The sequence below is a fragment of the Cornus florida genome, unplaced genomic scaffold, assembly GCF_030987335.1.
Source record: "Cornus florida cultivar Cherokee Brave unplaced genomic scaffold, ASM3098733v1 CherokeeBrave_3.0.0_Hap2_Chr11, whole genome shotgun sequence".
In the NCBI taxonomy this organism is placed as follows: domain Eukaryota; kingdom Viridiplantae; phylum Streptophyta; class Magnoliopsida; order Cornales; family Cornaceae; genus Cornus; species Cornus florida.
This window is the reverse complement of record NW_026775581.1, coordinates 140,337,015-140,361,328: the sequence shown is the minus strand read 5'-3', so window position 1 is coordinate 140,361,328 and position 24,314 is coordinate 140,337,015. Positions and strand designations below refer to the sequence as shown.

The following is a 24,314-nucleotide window of genomic DNA, read 5'->3' as shown; positions in this document are numbered from 1 at the left end:
AAAAGAAAATGCGAAAATGATGCGGTCCTCTCAAAGACGTTATCAATAAAAAAGAAAAAGTTTCAGGAACTATTTCCGAGTACTCGACAACCCAAAGGGACAAAAACCTGAACTCGGAAAAGAAAAGAAAAAAAAATTCAAACAGAAAAAGAAAATCATGAAAGAAAAGAAAATGATTGGATTATTACATCAAGAGGGTCATTTTTACAAGGCTTTGTGTAAATGAGGGATTGATTTGGAACACAAAATAGTCCAAGGGAATATTTTTCACTTTTATGGTAGTCCAGGAGGATCTTTTGCATGCCTAAGTATTATTGAAAATAAATCTAAAGGGGCTTACTCATAAATCAGCAATATATATTATATTATTTCCTAAGTGCTCAACATTCAATTACTATAAAGTAGGTCTAGATTTATCAGGTTTTTTATTTTTATTTTATAATAATAATAATAAAAGTACACTACGTATAAAAATAAAATAAAAAAGCAATTATATAATTGTCAAATTATCGTGTACCCCCATGCTGGATCAATAGAATTCTGGGCCATTTAACAAGAAAATTACGGATTATAAATTTGTATTCTGTTTTTCGGCCCATTTCATTCCCAATTTTTTTTTTTTTTACAATTGCTTTTTTATTTTATTTTTATACGTAGTGTACTTTTGTTATTATTATTATTTATATATATATATACACACACATACATACTCTTGAGCAGCTCCTCCTTCAACAACTCCCTTCGGACCCTTCCTTATCTCACTCCTACAGTCCTACGAGTACTACTTTTTTGACTCTATCTACACAGGTAAATGGGAAGCCATAAAATACCTTTCTTGACCGTTATCTCTCCTTAAAATAAAAACTTTTGTTTATTCAATATACATCGCATCGTCCCACCATAATAAAAAAAATGTAAAAATAGTCAAGGAAGGATGGCGCTTTCCATTTCTTGTTCATGTCCTTCGTCTATTTTTTATAGTAGTAGTATAATTGGACTTCAAACTGCCTCGTTTCAGATTCAGATCTTTCTTAATTTCAATTCCAACCAATCGGGGCGGGTCAACGTGAAGCTTTCACGGGCCTCAAGATTTCCTACTCCGGCGGCTTCCTCTGTCAGATTTGGCAAACGAATTCATCTTAGTCACCATCGGATCATCAGCGGCGGCGGAGTGGTGATGACGATGGAGACTTCTTCTAATTCTGAAGGATGTTCTTCTAGTCCTAATTCTAGGAGGAATCTCACGACGTCGGATCACCTGCGGCACGTGGAGTCCATGGCTACACTGCCTTCGGGCGCCGGCAGGATACCCAGATTGAACGCCATCGTCCTAGGAGAGGCACTTGCCTCCGAGGAGGATGATCTCGTCTTCCCCAGTGGCGAATTCTCCCGACTAGCTCTCATTCCCTCTCCCCAAAAGGTCAGATTACACTTCACACTAACATCCATGATATATTATTACTCACCTTTATTAAGCTATATTATTATTTGCAACAACAACTTGCTGATGTTGGAAATCATCAGTATTTAGAGATGTATAGAAGGTCAATTGAGGACCCGGCTGGATTTTGGTCAGACATTGCGTCAGAGTTCTACTGGAAGGAGAAATGGGGCCAAGAGGTCTACTCGGAGAATTTGGATATCAGAAAGGGGAACGTCAAGATCGAGGTCTTTTACATCTTTCTATTTCCCGTTCATCTACCAATCCCACCACCCTTTTTATGTGCTCTGTTTTACCTTATAATGTCTGTCTTATTATTAGTTTGCTAGAATGAAAATAAAGGATGTCATATGCATATCTGTCTTATTATTAGTTGTGAATATGATATAGAATTTCTAAATGGAATGAAATTGATTTCTCTAGATATTCATCTTTATGAAAGAATTTTGGTAAAAGATAGCTGAGGAGATCTATGAGGAATAGTTAAATAGGAGGAGAGAGGAGAAGAAGAAGAAGGAAAGGGAGGAACGAGAGAGATGAAGAAAATTGAAGATGAAACTATTTGAGTTTGTTCAGATAACCGATCATGAAAGAAATAGGGAGGAGAGAGAGAGAGAGAGTTAGATTGGGTACCATGATGAAATCACAAAAATGTATAAGCGTCCCAGATGTGAGGGCAAACCTTTTATTTTACATTTCCAAGAACACCTGTTCTTTATCGCAAATAAGCTCAACCAAGGCTTTTTTAATACTGAGTTTCCTCCATCTTGAGTAACAAAAATTAACCAGAAGAAGGACCAAACTCTTTTTTTTTGGTAATAAGATTTATATTTTCTAAATAATTGAAATGAACCAAAAATATGAGTTGATGTAGTTTTAAATCTGTCAGGTTTGGGGTTAAGGTGATGTATATTACTACATGTGCTTAATCTGACCCGAACATTTTTCAGTGTGGCCCAATATGACCCTGCACCTAGCAGATTGGTATGATCCCTTCAGTGATAAGGTGAACTTGACGAGATTGAGAGACTGTGAGATAAATATTTGATTAAGTGGTAGCTTTGTTTTGTTTGTATTGTTGTGATTCTTTGATTAAATGAATTTTAGACAAGTTTTTCCAACTTATGGAATGTGCATTCCAACTTTCTTTTTCTGAGCAGTGGTTCAAGGGTGGTATCACCAGCATTTGCTACAACTGCTTGGACAGAAACATTGAATCTGGAAATGGTGACAAAATTGCTATATATTGGGAAGGAAATGAGCCCGGTCTTGATGGCAGTTTAACATACAGCCAGCTGTTGGAGAGAGTTTGCCAGGTTAGCTTTTGCCTCACCCCAATGCACAAAACACACACAGCTCATTTATTTGATAACAATTATAATAAATGAATTTTTGTTTGATTTATCTTGCCAACAGCTTGCAAATTACTTGAAAGATGTTGGTGTTAGAAAGGGTGACGCTGTTGTCATTTACTTGCCCATGCTTATGGAACTGCCAATCTCAATGCTCGCATGTGCCCGCATTGGTGCCGTCCACTCAGTATTGCTCACCAATATTCCTTGTCCTCCCCTTGCTTTCTTGTAATCCAATCTGTTTGTCAAACATGCAGCCATAAATGATTTCAATCTGGTGTGTTATTTCAGGTTGTTTTTGCTGGATTCTCTGCAGATTCTCTTGCCCAAAGGATCATGGATTGCAAACCAAAGGTTGTAATAACTTGCAATGCTGTTAGGAGAGGGTCTAAGGTCATCTGTCTTAAAGACATAGTTGATGCTGCCCTTGTAGAATCACACCAAAAAGGCATCTCTGTAGGTGGGGAAATTAAGTCACTTACTCGTAGCTTGAGTGTTGCAATCTTACTTTACTTTTATATAATTTAAGATGATTGGTATGCAATTCTTGTTAGTTAAGAAAGTCATGTTTCATTTGATAATGATAAAAAATATAGGCTCCGTAATGTATTTATTATGGAGCCTATATATATATATATATATTTTATTTTTTTAAATGATGTATGAAATACCTAGTTCTTCAACACAGGGAAACTACTTTAAACATGATATGAGTACTGATTGCTTTTCTTCTCTGGAATTGGTGTTTAGTTCATGTTTAATTGTTGCTCTGTATGTTAATATACGTGGCATAGACTGTCAAATTATGGTCTAAGATATGCCCAAGGCTTATCATCCAACAATAAATAAACCTTGCCAAGCTCAAATAAGTTCTGTAATTTCATATGCTTTGGCTAGAAGTACTTAATTTTCATAAAAACAATGGAAATGGCATAAAAAATTAAAATGCTGGACATGTTGGGAAATTATAGACCTATTTAGATGCAAATTATAGTTTGGCATCTTATTGATTGAATGCTTGGAAGGATTATGTGTTTTTTTTTCTTCTCCTGAATTGGTTAGTTGCATTAAAATAAAAAGAAGTATAGTACAGGTGAGGTAGGGGGCATACCCCCTATGATTTATGTGTTATTTGTCTATACACTTTACCAGACACTAATGTGTAATCAAAACGGAAATGCTAACAATTGTAGTAATAATTAAACAGTTCTTTATAATCAGGATTACCGGTACAGTTTCCGGGATAGGATTTGTGGGTTTTTATGATCGCAATGTGGGAAAAAATTGAGAATCTTTGGATTCTACAAAATGGAAAGAATCATTTTTGTTTTTAGAAAATAAGTTTTGGAAAAGTTAAAGTCGTGAGAGAAAATGAGATGCACTTAGAAGTCAATATGAACACCTGCAAAATGACATTTGTAAATTCAATTAATTGGAGCTAATAAGAAATAAAAAGAGAATGTGGTTGATTCTAGCAACTTTTAGATAGCATGTCAGGGCTTAGATCAAAATATTTGGTGTAGGTCTAACGTAATAAATGCTAATGAATGAATTGGAAGTTTAACACAATGTTTACAATATTTGAACTACGTGACTAACCAACATCTACAGCATATGGTTCAGGAAGATGTAACGTTATAAAATATAGCATGATACTTTACTACAAAATACAGACTTTTTTTTAGTTTCCGTTTGGATCAGCCCATTTCTCTGCAGATTATATATTAGTTATGCGGCTTTCTTGATTGCCTCTATGTCGGGTAATTTTGGTTAGTTCATTTACTTGCTTTTTCAAGATTCAAAGGATTTCACTTTCTTTTCCTAGCAGATGTATGCTTGACCTATGAAAATCAATCAGCCATGAAGAGGGAAGCTGCTAAATGGCAGGAGGGAAGAGATATCTGGTGGCAGGTTTGTAGACATCACTGCCTCTACTATATGCTGTTAATTCTATTATATTAATGCTTAAAGAAATGAGATTCTTCTCTTACCAAAACCAAAAGTTCATTCCTAAACCACGTCCAAGATGGAAGGTAATTGCAGTTTGGAGATTAAAGTCAATTTAGTGTCTTTTGTTTTATTGACGGCCTTTTGGCAAGAGGGCCTTTTAGCAGAAATCCCTTAATTTTGTGCATCAATACTTTGCCATAGTTGTTGAGGGTGAAATCTACGCGGTCCGATACGACACCGTTTTCCTGCAAAGAAGAGAATAGAAAATCGATGAATCTTGATGACACCGGTGTGGTATCTGCCAAGAGCTCTCCGACGATCAAGTCAGTCACCGGAGGTCTAAAAGAAAGGTAGGGATTTAATAATAGTTTTTTTTCGTACCTTTATTGACTGGTAGGATCTCATTCTTGTAGCCGTTCTCCCTCAGTTCATTTGCGAGATCAGAGGAGATCCGTTTGTGCGAAATCAGAGGAGATCCGTTTGTTGCTAGATTTGCCGGGGATATGATTTAACCCTTTGACTTTCTCAAATCGTGCCAAGGTTATCTTATCCTGTTGAACCACATCATACAGTGCCCGCGGGTATTGTTCACTGGAACAGTAACTTTTTTTTTTTTGCCCCCGGTTCCCTCGGGAGTAGTGCCCCCGGGGTATTGTTCACTGGAACAATAACTTTTTTTTTTTTTTTTTGGTACCCTTGAGTACTCTTCCTTTGGGTATTCTTCCCTTGGGCACTCTTCCCGCGGGTAAGTAGTTTTTTTTTTTTTTTGGTTACCCTTGGGTAATGTTCTCTTGGGTAATTTTTTTTTGGGTACCTTTAGGTACTCTTTCCTTGAGTAATATTCCCAATGGTTAAACAGATACCAAATCAAGGTTCTATTTTGGAAGGGCACGGATTCAAACCCATGGTCAATGACTCTTAATGATGTAAAATTAGATTTTTTTTTTGAAAATCCAATTTACTAGTTGTAAATTTTATGGGTTTCAATCAGCCCATCGCTTTGGCAAGGTAATAAATTTTACGAGCTTAACTCAGCTCGTCGTCCCTTTAATAAGGGAATTAGTTTTTACGAGCTTCACTCAGCTCGTCCCTTTAGTACAGGATATTTATTTACTATCCGTTATAGTATGGGGATATTGATTACGGGATTCATTAAGCCTGGATCCTTTTATTACATGACATTTATTTACTATTCCTTATAGTATGGGGATATTGAATACGGGATTCATTCAGCCCGGGTCCTTTTGGTACAGAACATTTATTTACTATCCCTTATAGTACTGGGATATTGATTACGGGATTCATTCAGCCCGGATCCTTTTAGTACAGGACATTTATTTACTATCCCTTATAGTACGAGGATATTGATTACGAGATTCATTCATCCTGGGTCCTTTTAATGAGATAAATAGATTATTATGAGCTTAATATTATCACATAGGTAGGTAACTGAAAACATAATATTTTATTGCGTAGAAATTGAGGGCCATCCATCTCATTGGTGATGGTGACTTTATTGGAAAATAAAATAACATGTGAAATGATGAACTGAGATGCCCCCAGGTCTTTATTCTGAATGACTTGATAAGGCTAATTCCAGCGGTGAGACAATTGTTAGTCGGTATACTTATCTGAGTCCTCCTCACGATATGTCCTATCGCTTTGACTGAAGAATGATTTCTTATAGCTAGTTTCCTTTTCATCCCTGATGAGAGGGGCTGACCTCTTCTTGTCCTCTCTTTCCTTTCCCTTCCATGCATTCATGGCGTTTTCAGCGTTCATGTGTTTCTGCGCTCTGATCAACAAGTCTGCTATGCTGGTGGAAGGTTCTTTAGACAAGGCGAACAAGAATCTGGAGGTTTGGAGTCCTCCTATGAAAGCGGTCAAAGCCACCTTGTTGTCCACCTCTTTTACCTGCAACATCTCTGCGTTAAATTGGGTGATGTATTCCCGGATCGACTCTCCCTTCTGTTGCTTCACGGTAAACAGGTAGGTGGCCGGCCTCCTATGCCTCTGACTTGTAATGAAGTGGTTCACAAATTGCTTACTCAATTCTTTGAAGGTGTTGATGGTTCCTGGCTTCAGCTTGTAACTCTTGCTGATCCCTTAAGTGTAGTGGGAAAAGCTCGGCACATGATTTCGTCTGACACGGCGTGTAAATGCATAAGAGCTTGAAAGGTCTCCAGGTGATCGAGGGCATTTTTGGTCCTATTAAAGCTTTCGAACGGGGGCATCCTGAACTTGTTAGGTAGGGAGCATTTCATAACAGCGGGGTTGAATGGCAAGTTGGTCCTCTGCACCAGGTCATCTATGGCGGTAGGACCTTTCCTTTTCATAGCCTGCATTACATCTTCCATTTTCGCCTTGAGATCCTCGATCTATAGGTTGAAATAGGTAACTTTCTCTGTCTTTTCCTTAACACAGAAGGTTGTGCCTATTTGAGACTGGGAATTCTGCAGGGGCGGGGAAGGAGGTTCTCTATGTCGGTTTCCGACTTGGCTTTGTTCTGCCTCGAACTTGTGAGAAGGATTGTTTTCTCGGTCCTTCTCGTGTTGTCCCCCATCATTCAGATTGGGAGGATATGGGTCGGACAATTCTTGTTGAGGTGGTGGTCCCGTTGGGATAAGATGTTGCAGGATCTCTGCATTTTGTTGGATCAACTGGTCCATACCCTGATTAAGAGTTTAGACCTGTAGTTCTAACGCTGCAAGCCGTTCCTGGTTATTCGGGACATCTGGGTGTTCACCTGACCCTTCTATTTGACTGGATCCTTGCAACAATGTTTCTGTTCCAGTTACCATACCGAACCGCAAGTGCATTTACCCAACCGAGTAATTGATTTAAGGGAATTGTCGTTTCCCACAGACGGCGCCAACTGTTGAGGGTGAAATCCACACGGTCCGATATGACACCGTCTTCTTACAAAGAAGAGAATAGAAAATCGATAAATGTTGATGGCACCGGTGTGGTGCCTGCCAAGAGCTCTCCGACGATCAAGTCAGTCACCGGAGGTTTAAAAGAAAGGAAGGGATTTAATAATAGTTTTTTGTCGTACCTTTATTGACTGGTAGGATCTCCTTCTTATAGCTGCTGTCCCTCAGTTCATTTGCGAGATCAGAGGAGATCCATTTGTGCGAGATCAGAGGAGATCCGTTTGTTGCTAGATTTGCTGGGGATATGATTTAACCCTTTGACTTTCTCAAATCGTGCCAAGGTTATCTTATCTTGTTGAACCACATCATCTTATCTTTTCCTTGATAATGAAATATTATCATTCTTATCTAATGAAAATATTATTGTTCGAAAGTAAAAGAGATTTGGCGGCTGGTCAACACTTAGTTGCCTCTATCGCTAGGTCAAGATATGTTAGGTTTATTTTTCCCTATCAATAGTGTTGTAAGGGTATTCCACCGGAGTAAAGAAATGGCAATTAGAAAATTGTCTTTAAATTATTACTTGCACATCCATGCTATTCACTTAGTGATTTAATTTGTATTTGTGTACTATGCCATGCGATGCATTATGGAATTAAGAAGCTAGTCTAGTGCAAGAGGCTCCTGCCACTTCAGGTCTAGGGAGGGTTTGATGACTCAGGCTTACTTCCGTAAGCGAAGAGGCTGTTTCCTCTTTCAAACCCATGACCTCTTACTGTTACGCCTAGGGATGGCAACGGGGCGGAGTTGGGATGGAGTTGGCTAAACCCTACTCCGCCCCATTAAAAAATTCGTCATACCAATTCCGCTCTAACTCCGAGACGGGTTTATAATTGGTATACCATCCCCGCCCCTACTCCGGTTGACAAAATACCAACTCCGCCTCGCATACTCCGTTTAATTGCGGTAAAGTTGAAACTGTTGAATTAATTCCTGGACTTGGGACAGAATACTAAGATCTTGAATCTTTGAAGATTGAATCACGTGCACAATTGTAGAATTTTAGTAAGTAGTGATTCTAGCGAATATTTAGTCAAAATATATTAATAAACACTTAAATTATATATATATATATAATCGGGTCGGGGCGGGGGTGGGGGCATCACTAAATCCGCCCCCGCCCCAAACCCGCTTCGGGTTTTCAATTCTTTTACCATATCCGTCCCAAACCCATTTATGGAGCTACCAAATCCGCCCCATTAGGAGCGGAGCGGGGCGAAAACCCAGCGGGTTGGAAGAAATTGCCATCCCTAGTCACTTACGCCAAGGCTGGCCCTCACATAAGGGAATTGTGGTAGAGTTTCCATAAATGGATAGAATTCCATACTCTGGCAATAATTTATATGGTATTGTGATTTACAAATGCCTTGTAGGATAAATGCCACTAAACAAATCCTTTGTCCTGACTATTAGAATTGGCTTCATGCATCATTTTTTCATCTCGTGGAGTATAGGTCCTTCTCAGTTGTCCTTTTATCTAGTTGTTCTTCAACCTGCTCCATGTTGATATTTCACTAGTACAACCAATGATCTGGACATGTCCAAACCTACTTAACGGGCCCCCTAATTGGTGCTGCCTAGAACCTCTTCCAAAATCTACAAATTACCAATTTTAACCTTTCTTGCTGTTCAACAAACTGAAAATCCATATTTTGGCCATGCTTGTTTGTGCATTATTTTTTAACAGACCAGAAATTGTGCTATAATCCATGGGTATTTTTCTTGTTTACTTGTAAATTTTCCAGTTGATCTGATAGGCACATGCCAGTTGCACATCATTTCAGAATTTTTACTCCACTTTTTCTGTTCTTTTAGTAGGTGTTGCTCCACTTTATTTAGCGTTATGGGCTACAGTGTCTTAATTCTACACCTTGATTGTAAAAATTATCCTCTATGGTATCTCTTGGTCATCAATTTTTTACTATCTAACCATTCTGTAAATTCATTTTGAGCGCTACTTTTCTAAGAACGTTTTTGTTCTAAGACGTCTCTTTTGATTCTAGCAGCATTTACCCCTATTCAGGTTTATCCATTCAATGATGCGTCATCAAGCAGTATATACTATTGGATATGTTCCTAGGTTTTATTTAATTTATTTATTTTATAGTTGAGCCATCATTTGTATTAATAGGCATATTAGCTTATGCTTGCTCAAAATCGATAAGGATTATTTGGAGGTCCCATTTTAGCTTCAACTTTTTCTCACTCTTTTTCAAGAAAACCTACGCGGTACATTGTTCGTCGCATCTGCAATGAGTTTTAGTCTTTTCCTTGAAATTTAGACCTCTAATTTAACAAAATTTTCCTATATTCTTATTTTGTTTAGTCTTTAGTGAATTATTTACTCACAAAGTTTTATTTATAACAAATTGTGTCGGATGGCGAAGGCTGGATTGTTCTTTCATTCTTTTGTATGGGCATTATATTGCCTTTTGCTCCTAACATGCCATTTCCTTAGATGTCAATTTCTTATCAAACAACTTTATTAACTTGTATTTCGCATCTTTTCTATATGCTTTTAATCCTTGAATGGATAACATTTTGTTTCACACCCTTTCTTCTCTTCATCTTTCTATTTTTCGTGCATACCCTACACCTAAGATAGCATAATTTCACAGGAATCTGTTTTCCCTAATATAATGACATAGCCTAATTTCAGAATAATACCTTTTTTCCTAATATGACCAGGAACTTCTTGAAGTACCTCTTCCACTTCTCTTTATTTTTTTATCATTCACTAAACTCTGCCTTATTTTTTTTAGTTAGTGTGGTCTACTCCTCATCCATTGTACCTGACTAAAAGACATTGCATGCTTGGAATTTAGCTTATGAATTTTTGGACTTCTTTCTGTGCATTTGTATCTTGAAAACTTTTCTCATTACATTTGTTTGCCATAATTTTTGTTTCAACGCAGTATAAACTTTTAAAGTCCACTGTAGAATAATGGCCCTTTTCTTTTTCAGGTTTTTTGACATCATTTTTTTTTTTTTTTTGGCGACATCTGACAGAGATCATTGACTTTCACATATATTAGTTTACCCTAGTATTTCTCCCTTTGGATCTTTCATTATTCTCGTGTGGCAGCAATCTTATGCTATTAGTTTCAGCACCCACTCCTTGAACTTTTATTCCCCTCTCAAACTGAATAATCTCTTAGTGTGCATGATTGATACCATTAACTTTAGTTGCATGATGTGGCTCTCTCCCAACATGATTTGTATCTCCTTTCCTAGTAAATGAGTTCACTCAACTTTTACTTGTTTGTCATGTCAATCTTCCAGGATGTTGTTCCTAAATATCCAACTACATGTGCTGTGGAGTGGGTTGATGCAGAAGATCCACTCTTTCTGCTCTATACCAGTGGGAGCACTGGAAAGCCAAAGGTATCTAGGTCTCTGAATTAGTTAACGTTCTCTTCTTCATATTATTTTACATGTGTTCTAATGTAACCTTTTCATCAATAAAAAGGGTGTTTTGCATACAACTGGGGGATACATGATATACACTGCAACAACATTCAAGTATGCATTTGACAACAAGCCATCAGATATATACTGGTATGCTGGAAAAGTTTAGTCATCATTAATGTTTATGGAGCTTCCTTATTGGGGATAAGATCATCAATTATTAATATTGATGCAAGCTGACATTTTCTTTTCTTTGTTTTAGGTGTACAGCTGACTGTGGTTGGATCACTGGACATAGCTATGTTACTTATGGACCTCTACTTAATGGAGCAACAGTTGTAGTTTATGAAGGGGTAATTAATCGAGAACTCATTAATTTGCTTAGTCTGTTGGATAATTGCATTTATTACAGGAATTATATTATCATATTGATTTTTATTTAGGGTGCATATGGTTCAGTGATTACCCCCACTTGTCATAATTAGGAATCAAACTACAAATAGACATTGGTATAGTATATATAGTATAATGTGGTATGATTGATGTGAACTTAGCATCAGCACCCTATAGCCATTTTTTAGTATCATATAATTTATGAAGATTAACTGACTGAATAATATAATTTAATTATATTGACTGTAATGTAAGCAACAAAAAGTAGAAATTTATATGGAACTCTTTGATCAAAGAAAAAGATATACCATGTTTCTTTATATATAATATAAAAGTTTCCGGTCAATAAAAAAAAGAATATGGAAATTTGAAAGTAAGAATATGGAAGTTTGAAAGTATTTTATAGATTCACAAATCTAAAGCACAAAATGCAATTTCAGTGCTTCCAGCATCAAGTATGCTAATATATGTTGTCAGTCAATGGGATTCCAATCCTTGCCTTATATTAGCTAACTACCAAATATAAAATAAAATCAAAACAGGAAAGCTGCTGAAAATCAGAAAACTAGTCAAAAAGGAAAGCTGATGAAAATCAGAAAACTACTCTTAATAAGGAAACTTTCAAAATATGGAGAGTTTCTGAAAAACACAAATTCCACTTGCAGAAATTTGAAATTCTGCCAGCATCAAACCCCGTGATCTCCATGTGCTAAAACAATACCTTTAATCTAGTCATTGCTTGAATCAGACCACACGTCATGCTGAAACTGGCATTGATTATTAGCACGTTGAAGATGGCCACGTTCATTTCCAGCCCTTTCATGGCTGATTCACACAACAACTGCTGTTGTTGGAATTCTCCCATAGTCACCACACGTTCTCCTTGATCACCGTCCATGGAGAATGACTCTAATACCATCTTGATGCAGCGGATCAATGAAAGCAATTAAAATAAGTAAGAATAGCAATGTACTCTTTAAACACTCGAATCCACAAGAAGAGGTTGAGAGAAACTCTCAATTTTCTGATATTGATAAAAGTAATAATTGATCCTAAACTATTACAATAGCTTGTATTTATAGGCCTAAGCAAATCCTAAACTATTATGGAAATTAAGACAATGGGAACTTTCTAAAACAGACAATGAAGACTTTCTAAAACTGACCCAAAACTATTAAGGAAAAACATTGAAAAGTTCCTAAAACATACTCTTAGCTATAAGGTAATTAAAAACAACATCAAAAAGGAAACTAGAAAGCACTTCGGAAAAGAACATTGTTCACGCACCTTTCATTTTTGTACTACATCAATATATGCTTGTGTGATGATGATGCTTCCGTGTGTGATGAAAGAGAGATTTAATTCTCAACAACTGGTCAAAAGATGGTTGGAGGGAGTTAATATCCCGAACAACTGGTACGAGAGCCTATGGTGGGTCAGAGCCTGTGGTTGGTCCTGAAAATTAAAGTCAAAGATTGGTTGTGTGAAGTTTGTCAGAGCAGAGGTTGATTGTGAGGTGCTATGGAGGATGATGGCACGAATGTATGATGATGGTGTGAAGAGTGTGTAGAGAGGTTTGTTGCTTGAGCTATAAAAGCAACTGTTGTGGATGAGGGGAAGTATTATTTATGGGCTACCATGAGGGAGTAATCATGCATCAATGGGGGATGAGTGTATTATTGGTGAATTGCCATGCGTGAGCAATTATGCACCAATGGTGAGGAGTTGTTGATGGAAGGAAGGGAGGAAGGAGGAAGGATTGTGGTTCGAGGTGGAGAGATCTTTAGTCGAGGTGGAGCAATGGAGGAGTTCTTGAAGACGGAATTTCAGCAAAAGTGGAGATTGTTGGGTTTGTGGCTCAAAATCTATGTGTGAACATGGTTCTGAAAGAATTAGACCCGTCCAACTTCTGCAGACCAGTCTGACGTTGTTGTAGACTAAAGATTGAGGTGCTGGTGGAATTGGATTGGTCCAAATATTATGGACCGGTCCAACGGGCTTGATATGCGCGGGAGATAGTTCCTTTTTTTTTGTTTTGGAAGGTTGAAGACTTGTGGTGCAAGGCTGAAATTTGTGGAGGAAGTTGTATCTCATTAGGCTGTTATTTTAGAGTTGAAAATTGTTTTGGTAACTCTTTGTTAGGCAAGTTGCGGGAATTCTTGTCCAACAAGGAATTGGGTTCTGAGACTCTATAAATAGAGATGGGGTTGAGAGGGGAAGAGAGAGAGGGGAAAGATGTAGGGGCTGGAAGGGTGAGTGTTGTGAGGAGAGGGGAGGGTGAATGAATGAATGAGTGAAAGAGAGTGTGGGGTTTTGACATTTATGGTTGTATATTCTCTTGCTTGATACATAATAGTGAAATCTCTCCATCCATGGACGTAGTCCCAATTTGGGTTATCCATGTTAAATATTGTGTTGTGCCTGTATGTGGATGATTATTAACTCCATATATGCTTATGTGATGATGATGTTTCCACTATGTGTAATGAAAGAGGGATTTAATTCTCAACAACAACTGGTCAAGAGATGGTTGGAGGGAGTTAATATCCCGAACAAAAATAATACTTGTCATTCAGGAAAAAAATAATAGTAATAATACCATTTAAAAGAACAAGCTAAGAGACAAAAAGGCAAACCAAAACTAAAATGGGATGAAGTAACAATAAAAGACCTTATTTACCACAAATAAATAAATAAAAGACCTTAAGAAATTAATTGTAATATGAAACACTACTCGCAATGCAGAAGAGTGGACGAAGAGAATTTATGTAGCTGGCGTCATTCGATTTGGATCAGTGGCCTTCATTAATTATTCTTCTTTTTTTTTTGGTAAAAAGGGACATCGATGTGACTATGCCCTTCAATGACATGTCTGTATATTTTCTGCAGGCACCAAACTATCCAGATCCAGGACGATGTTGGGACATTGTTGACAAATACAAGGTGACAATATTCTATACTGCCCCCACGCTGGTGCGGTCTCTCATGCGTGATGGAGACAAGGTAAGAAATTTCTTTAACCTTACATATGTTGGTGAAAAAAATGTGAAGTGGTGTTGTTGATTAAGATTTGTTCCTACAGGTTCTCTTTAATGTTGGTTACTCCAATGTTTACTTTTCTACAGGCTCATAGCTTCTCTAGCTCCACTATTTCACTTCTCACTACCTCCATGCATGCCCTTTGTTTTGTCCTTTTTACTTGCAGCATTCAATGGAAAGAGGTCCTTCCTGAATGTAACCAAACCGTCTCAGCGAGACTCTGTTCTTGCATCTCCATAATCTACCATTGAAGTTAATTATCCGTGCACAGTTTTCTAGCCCAAGCTGCATTTTCGTATTCTTCATCACATTTCGTCCAATTAGAAAATCATAATATATAGATTTATCGATTTCATGCAAGCATAATAGTTTTGGGTATGTTTGAGAGTGAAGAAAGGAGAGAGCACCACAGTGTAGGAGCTTTTTTTGTGGTATATATCATAAGTAATATACTAATTTTGAGTGTTGTTGATTTTGCAGTATGTCACCCGCTATTCACGCAAATCCTTACGAGTCCTTGGAAGCGTAGGCGAGCCTATTAATCCAAGTGCATGGAGGTTCCTACCTCAATTTAAGAAGTGTGATGCAACTATATTTTTTAATGTCAAAAAGAAAATAAACATTTTTTTTTGGTGTGTGCTTGTGCGTGTGTCTCTGAACAGGTGGTTCTTCAATGTTGTTGGAGATTCAAGGTGTCCCATATCTGACACTTGGTGGCAAACAGAGACTGGTGGCTTCATGGTAGTTTTGTTTTCTTTATTTATGTTTCTTTTTCGCATTAACAACCATGGATTATAACACAGTTCTGCATTGTTGCTTACAGATTACCCCTTTACCAGGTGCCTGGCCACAGAAGCCTGGTTCTGCTACTTTTCCTTTCTTTGGGGTTCAGGTACTTGCTGCAGTCTGAATTATTAACACATTGTCTCCACATACTAGTGTATTTTCCCCCCATTAATATTGTCTTCTATCTCATGGGCTTGTTCTTTTTATTTGCGTGCAGCCCGTGTTAGTAGATGAGAAGGGTATTGAAATTGAAGGTGAGTGCAATGGATATTTGTGTGTGAAAAGCTCGTGGCCTGGAGCGTTTCGTACGCTTTATGGGGATCATGAAAGATATGAAACTACATACTTCAAGGCATTTCCTGGCTATTACTTCAGTGGTGATGGCTGCAGCAGGTAAATTATTACTAGAAAATTTGTGATCTTTCTCATTAATAATGTCTGATCTTTCTGATGCTTTTAAATGCTGCTTGCGCTTACCTGAAGCACCACATGCTTTAAGACTAAGTTTTTTCTAATGAGCTAGTGTCAATTTTGTTTCAGGGACAAGGATGGATATTACTGGCTTACTGGAAGAGTTGATGATGTTATCAACGTGAGGTAATAAAATGGTGCATTGTTAACCATTTCGTCAGCAGGAAGAAAGCATGCCTATATTCCTCAGACTTTGTTAATGTTATTTATTTATTTTTTTTCAATATACACAGTGGACATCGTATTGGCACAGCAGAAGTGGAATCTGCTCTAGTTTCACATCCCCAGTGTGCTGAAGCTGCTGTAGTCGGCGTTGAGCACGAGGTACTTTTATGACTTAAGTATGAGCGTTTGTGCGTCTGAAAACTTTCTGGCAATTTTGTTTCAATCATGTTTCGTACTTTTTTGTCTGTTTAGGTTAAAGGACAGGGCATATATGCGTTTGTTACTCTGGTGGAAGGTGTTCCTTACAGTGAAGAACTCCGTAAAAGTCTCATACTTGCTGTCAGAAACCAGGTATATATCAATTCAGTGTTTTTTACAAAAAATCTTTTCAAATGTATATGATCTAGATGCCTTATGGATGGAATTGGTTTATAAGTATGTATTGCTGTGATTTTTGTTCCATTTGGTTTGCTAGTAGTACCTTGTGCATATTAGACTCCCTTTTTGTTTTCCTGAAAAATCTGGTACTTCAGATTACAGCAGTCTTATTGCTTAATCCTTAGAACGTTCAGGACTCCATAGTACCTTATTTTATCACAATTTTATGCATTTTGTTCAAATATATCGAGTTTTCTTGTTGGGTGCAGTGCTAAAACCTCAATTCATCTTGCATAGAGGCTGCCTGATCTAGGACAAGAGAGCTGCCTTAAATAGCTAAGAACTCAAACAATTCAGAGTCTGAAAGTTCTAACAACTACGGCTGAAATTTGGAGGTTTGATAGTAGAAATGTAGGAAATTAAGGAGAATAGAATAAGAGCTGCCTCTTGGCATCACACCAACAGGGTGAGAAACAGATTATGGTTCAAGAGAGAGAAAGGATTTGAAAATAAGAAAAAGTCTATTGGCATCACACCAATAGAAAACAAAAACCTATTGAAATCACTCCAACAGGGCCTAGGTATCACACCTAGAGAAGGCTTCACACCCTCAAAATTTGTGAATCACTCACAAAGAAATCTCAAAAGATATTTTTGTTCATTCATTGACTGCCTCACCAATATTACATTCTACCCCTTTTAGAACATTCTGTGAGTGCAACTCATTACCCTTGGAGTACCCCATAATTAAAGTAATCAAAAGTTGACTAACATAATAAAAGTAATCGCCCCATAATTGAGGAAATCAATACTTGACTCTAGGATTACCCCATAATTAAGGTAATCAATACTTACCTAATAGCATAATTAAAGTAACTAAAAGTTGACCAAATCTCCCAATTATTCAAAACTCCATGTGGACCCATATTATCTGTAGCCTATGCCAGCTTGAATCTTAGAATCCTCCTTTTGGCGCCTTTTATACACCTTTACAGATTTTTGCCATTGATCTCCATCATTTCTCTCCGGCTTGGAAAAACTCGACTCCGATGAGTTAAAGGGATAAAATTGCTCATAAAGGCTGGACGCTAGATATTGGAACTCACTATCAGCAATCCAAGTACAATAAAAAATTGGGCAGTCCCTCCATGTAACAAGGAACTTCTGATAACCACTCTGAAAATTAGCTTGTGCTTTGTGACTCTCATTGCTTATTGCAATCTTCCTTTGAACTTCAGCATGAATATCTTGGATATGCTTACTTAAAGCATCTGTTTCAGCATAGGGTGTGCCTCAATTGGTAAAGGTACCAAGTCAATTGGCTTCCTAGGTTTAAAGCCTATCCCAATCTCAAAGGGGCTGCGCCCAATGGTCCTGTTTACAGAACTGTTGTACCCAAATTCAACAATAGGAAGAATTTGATCCCAACTAGTGATATGGTCACCAACAAGAGAATGAAGCAAGTCACCCAAGCTATGATTAATGACATAGGTTTGGCCATCAGTTTGTGGGTGAAAAGAAGAATTTTTCAGCCTTCTATTCAGCAACTTCCATAATGTCCACCAAAAATAATTCATAAAATTCATATCTTGATCAGAAACAATGGTGTTGTGCAACCCATGAAGCCGGACAACGTCTTGAAAAAGAAGTTTGGCAATGTGGACAACATCGAAAGTCTTAGAATAAGAGATGAAGTGCTCCACTTACGAAAAACGATCCACAACAACGAATATGGCATCATGTCTTTGACTTGGTGCAGGCAACACGAGCAAAATTACCTTCTGACTCATCAACCTCATTTTGACATCCACTTTGCTGCAATTGTGAAATAAAGTGAGTACAGAATACATCAGTTGTACCATGAAAATTGGATATCTGGTACCATTCCGCAAATAGTGCAGAAATCTGATCATTAAAACCGGTAGGATCTGCTTCCTCAGACTCGGCATTGATATAGTTGACCCTGCTTGTAATAGCATGGTCAAAGCCTTTCTTTTCTCTGGATTGCTTGACCCTGTCACCTTTGCCAGCAGCAAATCCAGCACGAACTGCGACATTAGCAGTAAAATTACTTGCAATCTCAATCAACTGTTATAAAGACTCACGAGATCTAGGTTTATTTGCAAGCTTTGCCAAGGCCTCAACCAAATTGGGAAGTGCTGATACACTTACTCTTGATTCTTGAACCAAAAAAGTATGTCGAACAGATTGCAAACTCTGGAGCAGCTTTATTCCTCCCAACATCAAGAACCTTTGCCATGCTTTATTCTGTTAGGTTCAGCAAGTCCTTGCGAATAAGGCCAAGTTTTATTTGTGTTAAACTTCCTCTCCTCTGAATAAATCACTGGAATAGAAATACCATCTACCCAAGCCACTTTGAACGGTTGTAGACGTGGTTGGATTGAAAATTTGAGGCGCTTAATTGTGGTTGTGGAGACAACACTTGTGCAGCCATCACCATCAATAATAGGCCTCCGAGCTTGGTTTCCACAACGAAGTTGGATCCGAAAATTAGATGTGTGCCACCTATCTTCATCTTCAACTTTAGGGTCTTCAAGGATGTGCCTCACAACGGAGATGGAGGAAAAATTCTCTTCGTCTTCTTCGAGATGATCAGTGTTGCATGTCTCATTGTCAAGCAGGTTCTCATTATCCTTGCTAGTCACCATACTCTTTCCTTCAGGATCAGCCATGTTATAATGAGATGAATTTGATCCACCATTTGGAAGCATTGTTGTAGTCCGTTTGCTGTGGGTTCCATCACTTGACTTCTTTGTAATATCTCCCGCGGCATCATGTGGCTCATGATGATTCACCTCTGAAGTATTTCTTGGAAACTCCAACATGGGATGTAGTGGTCAATCAGCCTTCAAATTACACCTTTGCTGAGAGTTTAAAGGCTGTTGTTGCTCGCGGTTTCTGCCATCATTAGTACCAAATGCAGATCCTTCTTCAAGGGCTACCGATTTGTTAAAAGGCCGCAAAATTCGAGCTCCTATCTCATCGCATTGAGCATTCAGCCCTTTAAGTTGTTCCAGAATATGTGACAGCAACTCAATCTCTTGATTATTATCCAATCTTTCGTTTTCCGATCGTGTAAACATAATGTCTACTTAGGCTCTGATACCAAAAACTAATGTAGGACAAAGAGAACAGCCTTAAATAGCTAAGAACTCAAAGAATTCAGAGTCTGAAAGTTCTAACAACTAGGGATGAAATTTGGAGGTTTGATAGTAGAAATGTAGGAAATCAAGGCGAATAGAATAAGAGCTGCCTCTTGGCATCACACCAAGAGGGTCAGATAAACAGATTATGGTTCAAAAGAGAGAAGATTTGAAAATAAGAAAAAGTCTATTGGCATCACATCAATAGAAAACAAAAACCTATTGGAATCACTCCAACAAAGCCTAGGTATCACACCTAGAGAAGGCCTCACACCCTCAGAATTTGTGAATCACTCACAAAGAAATCTCAAAGAGATTTTTGTTCATTCATTGACTGCCTCACCAAGATTACATTCTACCTATTTATAACATTCTGTGAGTGTAGCTCATTACCCTTGGAGTACCCCATAGTTAAAGTAATCAAAAGTTGATATAACATAATAAAAGTAATTGCCCCCATAATTGAGGCAATCAATAGTTGACTCTAGGATTACCCCATAATTAAGGTAACCAATACTTATCTAATAGCATAATTAAAGTAACTAAAAGTTGACCAAATCTCCTAATTATTCAAAACTCCACGTGGACCCATATTATCTAGCCTATGCCAGCTCGAAACTTAGAATCCTCCTTTTGGCGCCTTTTATAGACCTTTACAGATTTCTACAATTGATCTCCATCACTGCCCCTTCTTGAAACCGCTTACTATGAGAAAATAGATCATCCATGCATTGCTTGTTACTAAACCAAGAAAATAAAGAACTTAATTTTCCCTTCTAGTACTGTGAATTCTGGTGACTCCGATATTACACGTCTACTTCCCAAATAAGACGTGGAATGAGAGTTTTTTAAACGTTCAATCTCAAGTTGTAGTCATATGCAAAATATTAATCAGATTGAATATTCAATTATTATTATTATTTTTTTTTGATAAGTAGATTGAATATTCAATTATAAAATCACATTTTGACATTAGTAGCATGGTAAACTGTTTGATGGCCTCTCTCTCTGAGTTCTCATTTGTCACGACTCACACCTCTATGTTCTATGGGTGTTAGTGAATGGTATGACTATGATGCCAACTACACTTAGGGCTGTAAATGAACCAAGTGTTCGACGCACAGCTCGGGCTCGGCTCGACAAGGGATCAGTTCGTGTTCATTTGTTTAGTAAACAAACTGAGCCCAAACAGAATTTTCAAGCTCGATTAATAAATGAGACGAGCTCAAACAACTACCTTCGCAGCTCGTTTGTTCGTGAACACACACACATATATATATAACCATGTAAGTAGGTTAAGAAGGCTTGTGAGTTGTGAATCATTTAACTTCATTGAACTCATAAAAAGTCCAAGCCCAATCCAATCCAACCCACTCATTCCATATTACTTTATCCATACAAGTGCCCAGTCCGCAAGCCCACATCCCCTATACCAGATGTGCTCTTCTATTTAACTCTTCTCATCTCCAATCCGTTAATCAAGTTTTCTTAGTATAAATAAGTGGCCAAAATGCAGTGCAAGTTGCATAATGCCAAATCAACTTGAGTTGGAGTTGCTATAGGGCGCGTCCTTGACTCCATTCTATAAGAGGAAAGTAGGGAGTGATATTTTAGAAACCCCATCTGAGAATAATTAAGTGCATGTCTGCTCCTTAACAATCCAAATAATGGAGTTATTTGCCTAGATTTATATATTCTGAAGCTTTGTGACTCATATTTCAGATTGGAGTATTTGCAGCTCCTGACAAAATCCATTGGCACCTGGTCTCCCAAAGAGGAGTAGTTTTGGTGTCAGTTCCTAAATAAATCATTAAACTTAAATATTCTATGATAACTCCTAGATCTGTGGAGATTTGATGTCAGCACTCCCTTCTCTTATTGAAAATGCATATTTTGAGATATTTCGACATACCCCTGATTTGTGTAAATCGTCTTTAAATGGTAAAATTGAGTGGCTGAAATTTAGTGCAACATGTGTGTGTGTGTGTGGAATTAAGAGGCTGAAATATGAAGCATCATATGTAATACAATGTCAAATCATTGTGGTATCAGTAAGAAGAAAACAGGGAAGTGGTATTTCAGAAAACCTCAACTGAGATAATTAATCTCATGTCTTGCTCCTTGGCAGTCCAATCAATGGAGTTATTTGTTGAGATATTTTTATTTAGTACTTCATATTGATTGATACAAACAGTATTAAGTTATATTCTGAATCTGTGTGTGTCATATATCAGATTGGTGCATTTGCAGCTCCTGATAAAATCCATTGGGCACCTGGTCTTCCGAAGACGAGAAGTGGAAAGATAATGAGGAGGATTCTTAGGAAAATTGCTTCTAGGCAGTTAGATGAGCTAGGGGACACAAGCACACTTGCGGATCCAAATGTGGTTGATCAGCTTATCGCATTTGGTGATTGTTGAAGTTCCAAATTGGTGATCGCATTTGGTAATTGTTGAAGTTCCAAATTTTGAGTTCAGAGAAGTGACTCGGTTGGAGCATCGTCAGTTAAATTCCCTACATACCAAAACTTTTAGCTCTGTTGAGTGAATAAACAATAAAAAATATTTGGTGTTCCATGCTGTTGGTGTTCCATGCTGTTAGCTCTAGCAAACTTCTTATCACTATGTATTTTTGTGACTGACATAATATAGGCAGGTTTATATTTTCCAAAGCCACTAAGAAAATGTTCAACTCCTTGTAGATGGCAGTTACAGAGTTGGAACTAGTGAAAAGAAAATTGCAGAAGAAAATAATAAAAATCCGGATGCAGAATCTTATTTATACTGAGTTTTTCTTGCATTTGTAGTCTTAGTAGTAATCATATTTTCCAATTGAATGTTCTTTTTGGGGAGCTAATTATCAAATATTACAGACTAAAATTTTCTAACTTATTTTTATTTTTATTTCCATTGGCAAGAGGTTGGCATGTGAGTACGGACTAAAATCCTCTCCCATTGTGCATCACTAGCTGGAGGAGACCGAACAGTTAATGTTGTGCAGGAGAGGATTTTGATCATGCGAGTACAAGCTTCGACGTGTTCATGTCATGAATTCTCACAGACCTCTTTTGAGATTTGGTGATATTTCCCGCAAGATCACCACAATCACCCTCTATTGGTGTCTAATGTTCTCGTTCGTACACTTTCAATTGGATCAAACTTTGATACTATTTGTAACGACTCACTACAGCACATGGTATGGTATTGTTCGCTTTGGACCCGAGCTCGTATGGTTTTGTTCTTAGGTTATCCCAAAAAGTTTCATACCAATTGGAATGTATAAATCGTATATGATGTGGGATTGTGTACCTCTAACTCGTCCAGTGTGCTAGTCTGCCAGAGCGTTTTGCACCCATCCACGGCAAACCAGAGTTTTTTGCCACTGGGTTACCACAGTCACCCTCCTTTTGGGGCCCAACGTCCTTGTTGGCTACACTTTCGGCTGAGTTAGTCTCTAATATCATTTGTAACGACTTACTCCACCACATGGTATGATATTTTTCGCTTTAAACCCAAGTCTACACGAGTCCTTTGGCGATGTCTTTGACTAGTCGTCATACTCACCATATGCTTTCTCTTTCGCTAATAAATGGACATCACTATGGTCACCAGCTTCTTGGATTGATTGGGTTGATGGTGGTAGGTTTGTGTGTTGTGATTCTAGGTGGTAATGTGTGGTTTTGAGTGAAAAGAGTTGGCTTGTTTGAATCTGGAGATAGGTCGACTCAGATTTAGGGTGGAGGTGGTGGTTGTGATGTTGGACCTGGGTGGATAGAAGTTGGAAAGCGGTGAAGATGAGATATTGGCAAACAATGACTGAGGATAGAAGTTGGAAAGTGGTGCAGATGGAGAATTGGAGATGGTGGCAAACAATGACTAAAGTGGTCCAGCGATATGGTTACAAAAGCCAGCATTTCCCACACTATTGGTGGGACGATCAAGTGTACTGGAGATAGTGATGTAATCTCGCTAGCGGATTTCACACTACTAGAATGATCATGTGCACAAACGAGGATAAATGTTTGTTGTGCCTTGAATCTAATGAAAAAAGTTGACTAGAGAGAAGTTTGAGATTGTTATGCCTGTTGTTTGTCGTGCAATGGAATTCTGGAATGATTAGCATAGTTGATTCGAAGGATGTGATAGGGTTAGTGTTACAGTGAAGTGTGATAGGTGGAGATGACGATACACTATGATCGGAGGTGAGAAAGATATTTGGAATGTGGTAATGTTAAAAATGGCGTAGAAAGTGGCTCTTGAAGGAGGCATTTGGGTCCCTGAGGGTATCCACACCAGTCTCTCTGAATTTTGACTCTCTAAAAATGTCATTTCAGCTTTTTTAAGAGCCACATCCACAATTTCAAGAGTTCGTCAGCAGCTTTCGCTCTCCAGAAACAGGCACTCCATCAGGCTCTTCGGATTTTCGCTCTAAAAAAAAAAAAAAAAAAATTAATAATATATTTTTAAATATTTTCCTAATGGCTATATTTCTAACTGCTATATTCCTAACGGTTATATTTTGTAACGACTATATTTCGTATACTAGAATTTTATTATGTAATGGTTTTTTAATATTTAAAATGATGAAATTGTTTCTCACGACAATATTTTTCAATCAAACAATATTTTTGCAAATTATTAAAAAAGGTTAGGATTGATATTATAACTTTAAATAATACATTATCCATTATGGATTAAAAAAAAAAAAGAAATAATTAAAAATAACTTAAACAATACAATATCCTAAATTAGAATAAGAAAATAAATAGACCAAGGATAAAAAAATCCTATGGGAACTTTGAGACGGATCATGAATGTAAAGATTTCAATATCTC

The 24,314-nt window shown here is 37.6% G+C and overlaps 1 protein-coding gene across 3 annotated transcripts; it reads left to right on the top strand.

The window, feature by feature from the left end:
* The first annotated feature begins 751 nt into the window (after positions 1-751).
* Positions 752-22,679, top strand: LOC132286918 (acetyl-coenzyme A synthetase, chloroplastic/glyoxysomal). 3 transcript variants are annotated; one of them, XM_059789351.1, is made up of 18 exons: positions 752-1,420; positions 1,525-1,668; positions 2,602-2,757; positions 2,858-2,980; positions 3,085-3,253; positions 4,622-4,704; positions 10,959-11,060; positions 11,146-11,234; positions 11,347-11,437; positions 14,367-14,480; positions 14,997-15,073; positions 15,179-15,257; positions 15,340-15,408; positions 15,520-15,695; positions 15,843-15,899; positions 16,007-16,097; positions 16,191-16,289; positions 21,203-21,301. In XM_059789351.1, exons 1-18 carry the CDS (start codon positions 935-937, stop codon positions 21,284-21,286), a joined length of 2,289 nt encoding a protein of 762 aa, XP_059645334.1. In that variant the 5' UTR covers positions 752-934; the 3' UTR covers positions 21,287-21,301. The 3 variants fall into 3 exon arrangements, with proteins under 3 accessions (XP_059645334.1, XP_059645335.1, XP_059645333.1); XM_059789352.1 differs by lacking the exon at positions 21,203-21,301 and adding an exon at positions 22,398-22,679 and having other exon boundaries at positions 753-1,420; XM_059789350.1 differs by lacking the exon at positions 21,203-21,301 and adding an exon at positions 21,715-22,267 and having other exon boundaries at positions 755-1,420.
* Positions 22,680-24,314: the final 1,635 nt, after the last annotated feature.

Bases quoted from the DNA above. Each gene is read 5' to 3' on its own strand.
- LOC132286918 (XM_059789350.1), top strand. From the start codon at position 935: ATGGCGCTTTCCATTTCTTGTTCATGTCCTTCGTCTATTTTTTATAGT. The intron at 1,669-2,601 runs GTCTTTTACATC...TTTTCTGAGCAG, and splicing joins AGGGGAACGTCAAGATCGAG to TGGTTCAAGGGTGGTATCAC. The intron at 2,758-2,857 runs GTTAGCTTTTGC...TCTTGCCAACAG, and splicing joins TGTTGGAGAGAGTTTGCCAG to CTTGCAAATTACTTGAAAGA.